The 10,615-nt window shown below is 36.9% G+C and overlaps 2 protein-coding genes across 3 annotated transcripts; one reads left to right on the forward strand and one right to left on the reverse strand.

Moving 5' to 3' along the window:
* Window positions 1-477: 477 nt before the first annotated feature.
* Window positions 478-1,951, reverse strand: LOC130091553 (protachykinin). Of its 2 annotated transcripts, XM_056259496.1 has the most exons (5): window positions 1,359-1,948; window positions 1,093-1,192; window positions 976-999; window positions 714-770; window positions 478-638 (listed from the first exon to the last, which is right to left on the reverse strand). In XM_056259496.1, the coding sequence occupies exons 1-5, from the start codon at window positions 1,467-1,469 to the stop codon at window positions 628-630; spliced, it is 303 nt and encodes a 100-aa protein (XP_056115471.1). In that variant the 5' UTR covers window positions 1,470-1,948; the 3' UTR covers window positions 478-627. The 2 variants fall into 2 exon arrangements, with proteins under 2 accessions (XP_056115471.1, XP_056115470.1); XM_056259495.1 differs by lacking the exon at window positions 478-638 and having other exon boundaries at window positions 687-770; window positions 1,359-1,951.
* Window positions 1,952-2,548: 597 nt separating this feature from the next.
* On the forward strand, window positions 2,549-9,732 carry si:dkey-256h2.1 (uncharacterized protein LOC337520 homolog). The gene is made up of 12 exons (XM_056259494.1): window positions 2,549-3,197; window positions 3,800-3,939; window positions 4,055-4,230; window positions 4,318-4,478; window positions 5,056-5,196; window positions 5,335-5,456; window positions 5,548-5,716; window positions 5,828-5,973; window positions 7,699-7,823; window positions 7,991-8,117; window positions 8,240-8,373; window positions 9,188-9,732. Exons 1-12 carry the CDS (start codon window positions 2,734-2,736, stop codon window positions 9,305-9,307), a joined length of 2,025 nt encoding a protein of 674 aa, XP_056115469.1. The 5' UTR covers window positions 2,549-2,733; the 3' UTR covers window positions 9,308-9,732.
* Window positions 9,733-10,615: the final 883 nt, after the last annotated feature.

Raw genomic sequence — 10,615 nt, forward strand, 5'->3', positions numbered from 1 at the left:
GGCCCTTGAAAATGTGATTTTAGGCTTGAAGTTGTCAGATAATAATCATCTACAGTCCAGCTTTTAATACGTTATGCCCTTTTATACTACAATAAGGTGACCTGGTGTATCAGCAGAAGATATTTCTTTTATTTCTCATTATATATATATTTGTTTTATAACAGTACCAGTCAAAGGTTTGGAATATGTTTTTGACAGAAGTCTCTTCTGCTCACTAAGGCTTTTTTTTATTTGATGAAAAATACTGTAAAAACAGTAATATGTTAAAATGTAATTTATTCCTGTGACTGAGGGTGAATTTTCAGCATTACTCCAGTCTTCAGTCAGTGTCACATGATCCTTCAGAAATCACTAAGTGGCGATGTCGACTCTTAACAAATTCATCCTCATTCTTTTTGGTTAAAACTATGGAAATGTTTATTACTCATACTTCATCATACACAGACATTTTAGGTATGGCTTAAGTACAGTGTACAGTATACAGTATATCATAAAACAAATGGGATGTCTCAACTAATTACCTTATTTTTATTTATTTTTATTTCAGAAGATGTTTCAGCCTGATGATTTGGGCCAAAAGTGTTTGCATGTTTAAAGCTTCAAAGTCACAGCGCTTGGCTTTTTTTCCTAGAAGGATCCTAGAAGAAAATAGATGTCAGAATTTATATTGAAAGGTTATGCAAAATAAAAATAAAATTAAAAAGCAGACTCACCTGGTTCAACCACATTCCGTTTCCCCATCAGACCCACAAAAGTCTGGAATTTCTGCCCTGGAAGTCATTTGTGTGATGATCAGAAAACACATGATCAGATTTGATTCATACATGATTCAGCATGAGCAGTCACTTTTACTTTTGAAAAAAACCTTATAGTCACATTCACTTAAATGCACAGATTATAGGATAAGTGCAAAAAAAAATCAAACTAAGCAGTTCTGAGGAATTTGATTAGGAAAGCTCGCCAAAATCCACTTACGTCTCCGTGTTATCTGTGATTTTGCTGTGAGGAGAAAGCAAACCTGATGTCAACATAATTATTTAATAATACACATTTAAAACATACACACACATATATAACCATACATATATTTACCAGATGATCTTTTCCCCATTAGACCGTAAGCCTGTTGTAGTACAGGAGTTCGGCTGACCTTTTCCAACAGTGTCTGTAGCTTAGACTCCAGCAAATTTACCTTCAGATGATATAATTACTTAAATATTGCAACCAACTGATAATCTTTCATTAGAGACTGTTGTTAAATAATCATGTATTCATATAATTGAATATTTCATTCCTATGCAAATTATATCACTTCTATATTCCATAACTAACAACAATGCAAGAGTGAAATCACTCACCTCGTCCGGGTACCTGTCATTCATCCAGTTATCCTCATCAGGGATGAAGTTCTGGCACAAAATATCTGTCAAAGCAGACACCAGCAGAAGAATCAGCAGCAAGATCTTCATGATGCACTGATGTTGTTGCAGTTCAGTTCAGTTGACGGATTACCAGTGACCAGACAATAATCACTAGTCTGATGCCAAACAGAAACCCAGTATATTCAGACTGGAACTAAATAACCTGAGCATTGCCTGTGATGATCCCTTTACTCAGATGTGGTCAGGAGCTCTGTTTAAATAGGGATGGTGAAACGGGCACATGATGAATCAGGTGGCAATTATAAATTATTAAAAGAAAATTGCTGCTTCACTGGATTATCCCTTTGAGATTCATCCACCATCGATTCCAGCTATTATTCTAATGATTCTGCATTTGACCTCTGATCGACTCCTGGTTCAGATCCTTTGAGATGCTTCATTCATTTGAAGGAGTCTCAGAATTAGACAACTTTACTTCATGACACTTCATGGTTTTCTTCACTCACTCATTCCACTGATGCGGCTGTGATTGATTTCTGTAAATCTATCTTGTCCACGTGCTTGTCTGTAATGTGCTTATTTATTAATTAATTAGATTAATAATTGCATTTGAATGTGCATGATGTAAGCAAGAAAAAGAAAAAGTATGATTAATAAAAAATAACCATATGTGATATGATGGGAAAACAATCTGTATGATGAAATGTAAAAGTGTTGTTGTTAACTAAAATTATAAATAGAAATATTAGATGAAAAACTTAAATTTAAAAATGATGCCTGTGGAACAAATTTTAAATACGAAGTTGAAGTACTAAAGTTATTAAAACTACAACTTAAATAAAAAAAAAAAATTAATGCTAAAATAAATTTAAAAAAGCACAAAAATACTTAAACTTAAATTGAAAACTTAAAATATAAAAATATAATTCAAAATTTTAATAAATACTATAGTAGTATATAGGCCTAAGAAAACGTAATTAATAATAATAATAATAAAAAAGTATTAAAGATGCCCACAAGGAAATAACATAAAAGTCTCTGAAATGGATGTCCGATTAAATAAAAGGAAATAGTCGTTGCTGTTCTTTCCACTCCAGTATTTGAACCATTTTGCGTAGTAATCTCAAAGCTCTGGTAATCTGCTACGTCTCGTCTCTTATTGGCCATTTGAAAGTGTCACTCAAACCTGACAGGCCTCCGTAGGTCACGCCCCCGCGTTTATCCATATGAGGAAGAACTTGAATAAAAGTGAAACAATGTAGCACAGTTTCAGGACCGGGCACTTTTACGAACAGCTTAATAGTTCACACGTGTTTATAAACAAATAAATGCCCGTTTTGAATTGAGAATCATGTATTATTGTCGATTACTGCTGATTTATTTTTATCTGTTATATTTATGCTTTGCGTTTCGGGTAAATGCAACGACTCCTCCGAGAAATGTGAAATCGTGTGATAATCTGGAGCACATAGACTCTGTAGAGCAGAACACGGGTAACACTAGATCCAGAGGAAGGTCCAGTGAAGGTCTCGGGGGGTTTGAACCGGGTGATCCTGCTCCTGCCTTCCAGGTTCAAACTCTGGATGGAGTGTTTATTTACAATCCCCAGAATGAGTCGAGGCGCGCGCTCATCGTGCACGCGTTCACTAATAAGTCCGCGTTTGTGGAGTGTCTGTGGACGTGGAGCGAGTCTGTGTCGGACCTGCTGGAGTATCTGCCGTCCAACACCGAGGTCCTGCTCCTGTCCCTGGATGAGACTGCACTGATGGACTCGCTCTGGATGAGGGAACAGGTGTACAGAGCCGCTGCACACAGGTACTGACACGGGAGGAGGGATAAACACACACACACACACAGACCGGGCTATTGTTCAGTATCAGAGGACCGTTATATTAGGCTACCATCTGATACTATCACTGTACATGTGCAGTGTTTGCTAATGTATTTATTTCAAAAAGTATGATTTAATAGTGTAGCATTCTTTACATTATTTTGGAGAACCATTTAAATATTATAGTATGCGAATATGTAAACATTCAATAGATAGATTTCTAAAGACAGACAGACCAAGCTTTTTTAATTCCTACATTTATTTATTTATCTATCCATCCATCCATCCTTTCTTAATTCCATCCATCCATCCATCTTTCATTCCTTACTTCCTTCCATTCAAATTTCCATCCATCCATCCATTTTTCTTTCAATCCTTCCATCCTTCCTTCCAAAAAGTACTAGGTTGTATTATGATTTTAGGACGTAATACACGTTATTAGTTTGGAAAAGGATATATCCAGGGCATATAATCAAAGTACCACGGTATTACCATCTGACACCACGACTGTAGCACTGTACCACTACAGTAAGCAAAAATTGTCATTTAAGGCATTCATAAATTAACATTAAGATTTTCTTGTTAGAGGAAAAGAGATCTTGTCCAGGCTGCATTTCTCTCCTACGCCCGTGTTCGCGCTGGGAAACTGGATACCCAGAGTTCTGTACTCATGGGGGTGCGGTGGTCACAACTGCGGCCTCGCTCAGGTGCTTTTCTCCTCTCCAGGTGAGTGTGGATGTCTTGATGGGATCACATGGCTTGGTTGTTGTACTATGTTGTCATACTGGGGGTGTCATTTCTTAAAAATTCATTAGATTACTGATACATTCTGGAATTGCAGACTGGAGCATACCGCTGATCGCCAAGCGTCTGAATGCCCGATATGACTGGCTGAATGGTCGCTGGGGTGCAGATCCATACAGACTGCTGGATGCAGGGGATGGCTGTGAACCTGTGACGTCTGTCAAAGGTGCTGTCGCATGGGTGTCTGAGGGTGGCTGCTCTTTTTTCAAAAAGGTGAGCTATATGAGCAATGCAACATGGATGTTTGTTTGTTCAAGACACAAGATACGGCCCGATTAACAATGTTTTTGAATGTTTAAGATAAAAAACATGGCTGAATCCAATGCTACTGGGGTGCTGGTGTATGCCTTGGCCGGGAATCCCATACAGGACATGAACTGTTCAGGAGACGAATGTTCCACCTCGCTCAACATACCTGCGTCTATGGTTCATATTGAACCCTCTGTCATGCAAGCCGTACGGTGAGCAAATACTTTATAGCCCATGACTGGGCACATAGTTACAGAGAGATGGATTGTTTGTTCTTCTTTTACCGCTGGGTTAACATTGTTTGGGTTAACATAGTTTTAATCGCTTTTTTTCTGGGTTTGTAATTAATCTCAGTACTCCGATTTTGATATTTCACTCTGTACATTTGTAATCTCAGGGTTAATCTCAGTGTTGTAAAAAAGGTTTTTGTTCATTTAAATTAAGCTGAAAGAAAATTAAATAACACTGGGTCTTATTTGCATATCGGAAATGCTGTAATGTACTTCCACCAATAAATAACATTGTTTATTCTTCACCGCAATTAAATAATGTGCCATCATGTTAAAGTAGTTTTAAGTACTTTTTTTAGATAATGCAACCAAACAGTGTGTTAAATTTTCTGTGCCTTTAACCCAGGGTAACCTAAGGTTAAAAATATTTGTAAAGTCTTATACATTTGAAAATATCCGTGTGAATTTGCAGCCTCTACTATGCCTTAATTGTGTCATTTAAAGTCTAATCAGTGTTTTTTTTTTTTTTTTTAAATGATGTGTGTATTGTTTGCAATAGAAAGGGCCGTCCTGTGAATGTAACGTTCCAGATCACACCTTCACCAAACTTCTTCTTTGGGATCGACCAGAAGGGGGCGCTGTCTGAGATGGGCTGGTTTCTCTACCCAACCTTTAGATTCATGGCCTGGCAGGCTCAGTGGTAAGATCTGTTGGGCGAAATATTTATATCCATCCATTGTCAAATGTTTTTTGGAGTTATTGTGCGATACTGATAATCTTAACTTTGCCAAGTATTGGCCTGTCCTAAAATCCATCTCACATTTATGTGATCCTGTAGGTTCACATTCAAAGAGGCTTTGCAGGAGCAGCTAAGTCGGCCTGCCTTAATAGTACCTGTGTTTGAGCGTCATCTGATGCAGGGAGAGACGGGCGCTCAGGCTGTGGTGGATCTTCCTGGAGGTTTGAGCTTCACATTATTAGTAGCATCTACCAATGCAGGCCTGTCATTCAAAACTAGACATCAGGATTTTTTTCCTGCTTTTCTTTATAGACATTTCAAAATATGATGTTCTGGAGTTGGACGCCTCCCTGTCCTGTCCCGGTCGCAGGGACGAGACATGTGCTCACTGGGATCACACTGTACAGCTGTACATATGCTGCGATCACACCAGCCCCTACTGCAACCTGGAGCTCGGGCGCTGGATAACGGCCTTCCGCAGGTACTTGAACTGAATCTTTGCTATTCTTTCAACACCATCATTTTGGACCATTTTTGAATTAGTCTTAGTCGGCGTGCTACTATTTGAAAATGTTTGTGACTATCTTTACAGAGGCACAGGTCATTGGCTGACGGATGTGTCCCCTTTAATTCCCCTGCTAAATAACAATAAGTGTTCCTTCAGCATGAAGACTGCGCCATGGGCGATGCCATGGATGACATCTCTAAATCTGCGCTTTAGTCACAGCAACCAGACAGGTCAGAACATTGTACTACAGGTCATTAAAGCATTCAGTGTGGCAACTTTGTGCAAGGTCTTTAAATCAAGTGATTTTTTGGTGGATGTGTAAAGTCAGTTCATCACATTAACTATTTTCCACTAATGCTTCACAAACACAAAGTGATGCAATTTTTGTTGTTGTTCTCATTGTGAACAGTATACACTACTGTTCAAAGTTTGGGATCAGTAAGATTTTTTTTTTTTTTAAGGAAATGAATATATTATAAAGCATTAAATCAAAGTGACAGCAAAGACATTTATAATGTTACAAAGGATTTGTGTTTCAAATAAGTGCTGTTCTTTTAAACTTCCTATTCATCAAAGAATCCTTACAAAAATATATCATGGTTTCCACAAAAATATGAAGCAGCACAACTGTTTTCAACATTGATAATAATAATAAGAAATATTTCTTGAGCAGCAAATCAGCATATTAGAAATATTCTGATGGATCATGTGACACTGAAGACTGGAGTAATGATGCTGAAAATTCAGCTCTTGACATCACAGGAATAAATTACATTGTAAAATTTAAACAGAGAACAGTTCTCTGTAGTAATTTTATCCCTTAACTCATCTTTGATCACCAAAATTACATATTTAAACGTTTTTTCCTTGAAATTCTTTTTATCATGTCTTAAAATATCTTGAAAGTAACTCTACACCCTTTCCTCATTTAGTATAAGCGGTTCTATGAATATGCAAATGAGCCCCGCCTCCACTCACTCACACCAGCTCAGAGATCCACTGGTTGAGGTTACAAGGTAGTTTGTGACGTCAGAAACACCAGCGATTTCAAACCGCGTTTTTGAGACTGTCTCAGCAATGGGGTTGACTTATGAATTTGCACATGGTTTGTCTTAAAGCATATTAAAAACACAACATAGACATATAAACAACATTAAAAACTTGATTTTCACTACTGGGGGACTTTAAATTGAAATAATGTTTCAAAATATTGCTGTTTTTCCTGTATTATTAATTGAATAAATGCAGCCTTGGTGAGCATAAAGGCCCGATATACTTAAAGTAAAATCGAAGAATGAAGTGATGTGACATCATTTTCATTTAGAACAAAATCAGGCCTAAACAAAGTTCGTTTCGGGAGTTCAAAGCAGTTTGCCAAAGTGAACTTTCCGTAAAAGTTTGCTCTGGCTGGTAATTACCATTGAGCTACTATTGGTCCCTGGCGATGATGTAATAGGTGGGTGTGGCTCTGAGGCTCCACCTTCTTTGACGTGGAAATCGTCTCCAGAACATAAGATTAAATATTTGCAAACACACCCAATATGGGAAAGAACATCTCGAAGACTAATTTATTGTATGCAGCTGTAAAAGCTGTTACTCACCCACACATGTTCTATCAAGTCATCCTCAAAGGAACCATGTACCTTACAGAGAACTTCAGCGCAGTCTGTTACTCCAGGTTCCTGCACACTTGTAGTTTATACAGTCAGCTTAAATAAGCTTATAAGTATTTGAATGTATTTAAAGGTCATTAAATGTTGCTCGTTGCTCTATTTTTAGTGCACTTGCAACAAATCATAAATACACTATGTTTGGAAGATGCATTTAGGGCAGGGCTTCCCAAAATACGTCAATGCAACTTCAGTTACTGTAGTAATAAACCTAGTTAAGTAGTTTGCAGAGGGATGAGGGACATATGTTATGAATATTGACACCATCTGCGATTGTCTTCACAGGTAATTACTCTGAGAGCTTGTACCCTTTCAAGGTAACATCACTCTTCTCTGGTGGGACATTTGACAAAGACTATAACAGCAGATACCAAGAGATCAAGTTCAGTCTTCCAGCTTCAACAAAGAAGGTGATGATAAATTATTATTATTTATAATAATAATAATACCAACAATAATACAAATTTTATAATAAAACACATTTACAATGTAAAATTAAAAGTAACATTTTATTGAAAAAAAAAGTATAAAGTAAAACCTTTCCATGAATTTAAAGTGTTTTGTGTTGGAACGTCAGGTGGAGTTATACAGCATTATCACGGCTCACGGATCTGACGAGAACTTCTGCGGTGAATTTTGTGTGACATCGCACCACTTCCTGATCAACAGAGCCATCAATAACACACTCATATTTGAGTCAGCTGGTTAGTAGGACCAGGGTGACTGGATGGTTGGACTGTGACACTTGATAACATTTTATCACATGAATTAAAGTGATGTGCTCACACTGTGCCAGTGAGTAAAACAGATGTGCATTTCTGGGTAGGATCACCCCTGGGCTGTGCCATGCGGGTGCCTGAAGGTGGAGTGCCCAATGAACATGGCACCTGGTTGTACGGTCGCGGAGGCTGGTGCGACGGGCTCCAGGTGGATCCGTGGAGGACCGACATCACTTCCCAGGTACAATAAATTGGAGCAGAACAGAATGCAGAAACATTAAATATGATGAGGTCTTGTAACAACAATGACTGTGTTTACATTTGCACCAATAATGGGATTATTTCATTGATTTAATCAGAGTACATGACAAGATTTTACATGACACGAGCAAACCTCTTCACTCCTGTTTACGTTAAATTTTCATTATTCTGATTGTTCACTAAGAATTGTGGTTATTTTTACCTCCGTTGTTCACATACCCCAATGCACAGCACAGATAATGACGTCTCATACTGTAGGTGTGTTACTGGCCACTGTTTCAATCTACTTGCGTCAAATGCAAAACATACAGACTAATGTTTTCAACCATCAAAATACTACATTATATTAATGTTGCACAACTTGAACTCAGTTTCTTCAGCACCCCAAAAATATGATGCCTTCTTTACCGCAATGTTTATGAATAAGCACATGACAATGTTGTCCATGTATGTCACAAGCACATGCACAGAGTGGAATATATATGATTAAATGTTTACATGCCTGTTTATTGTGATTTAAGATCAGCATACGCCACATATTTTACTACTATTATGGTTGCTGCGATTAGGAGCTTAATCACATCAATGTGTTCAAAGTATTGTTTACATTAGGTAAATTATATTGCCTGAATGTCATTGTAGTCACATTATTAGGGTGCATGTAAACGTATTCAGTGCAACGTGTTACTGTTTATTAGTTTCTTAGTGCAACTATAAAACAGGTCAGGCTGTTCTAATGATTTATGCGGTGCATGATGTGTTAATGATTTAAACGCATTTTGTTCTTTTCACAGCTGGATATGAGTGGAACCAATTCTGTCCTTTACTTTGGACTCTATGAGGGACGTAACCCAAATCCAAAGACTGACCCCGGGTACATTATTATGTACTCATATCTAGTGTTTTATAAATGATTTTACAGATCTGCAAATGTATTCTTTTTTTTTTTTATTCTCACTTGAATCTGAATTTTTTTTGACAGCATTGATCCTTAATTTTCTTTCATTCAGAATCATTTTTGTTTCAATGATTCATGTTAATTTAAGTATTTCCTCATGCTGCTCTTTTTTTAACCAAAAAGTTATTTATGTTTATTTGCAATCTGAGATTATTAAAAATATCAAACTTTTACAACAGGTGACTACTGAGATTAGACACTCTAGATGGGATTTAAAAAAAAAAAAAACGAATAAATTGAGATATTTTGGTAACACTTTACAATAAGGTTCATTAGTTTACATTAGTTAACATGAACTAAGAATTAACAAAACTTCTACAGCATTTATTAATCTTTTTTTAAATGTTAAAGGTGCTGTATGTAACTTTCTCACTACTAAAGCATAAAAATACCATAATATGTTTGCATATGTTGAGGAAACATGATAAGTTCACATACTCGTTTCTTTGAAAAACACTTCTTCAGCCAGTTATTTTACTTTGAAATGTGCGTTTCCAGGCTGAAATGTGTGTTATTGTTTTGGTTTTTGATACTGCACGTTGCCAATTTTCACTGTCCATTGCGCTCGTTCCTGTTGCGTGTGCTCAAACTGGCAACCCGAGCGAGCGCCGTCCAGTCTGAGGAGCCAGTGGCGTTCTTACAGACTGCACCTTTAATTTCAACATTTACTAATACATTATTAAAATCAAATGTTGTATGTCTTAACATTAGTTAATGCACTGTGAACTAACATGAACAAACAATCAACAGCTGTATTTGTATTAACTAACATTAACAAAGATGAATAAATACTGTAACAATTGTTCGTTCATGTTAGGTAATACATCAACTAATGTTAATGAATGAGACCTGATTGTAAAGTGTTACCTGTATTTTAATAAATTGTTTGTCTTGAGAGACACACATCAGTCTCGCTGAGGTCATTTATTTGTATTAGCCTGACTTGTGCAAAACCTGAGTTGCCTATGTAGGCAGCATTTTAAGGCATCATATGTGCTCCCAATGCAAAGGCTGTTCCAGGAAGTATGATTATGCTGTTTTCTAAAATACTGTAGCCTACCTTCATTTGGTCCTCCTTTTTGAAGAAGAAATCCCATAATGCATTCCAAAGAGCTCAGTGACAAGAGAAGAATCCTTAATTTTAAAGTTAAATCTAAAAGTATCAAGCAAGTTGCTGCCTATCTAAAGTGTTAGAAGGTATAGTTGCAGACATCAGCGCAGCTTAAAGATAGCCTGTGAAATTTAGGATGATAAAGTGTGTTTG

Source organism: Rhinichthys klamathensis, unplaced genomic scaffold, assembly GCF_029890125.1.
Source record: "Rhinichthys klamathensis goyatoka isolate OS25496 unplaced genomic scaffold, OSU_Roscu_1.1 h1tg000168l_1, whole genome shotgun sequence".
Lineage (NCBI taxonomy): Eukaryota > Metazoa > Chordata > Actinopteri > Cypriniformes > Leuciscidae > Rhinichthys > Rhinichthys klamathensis.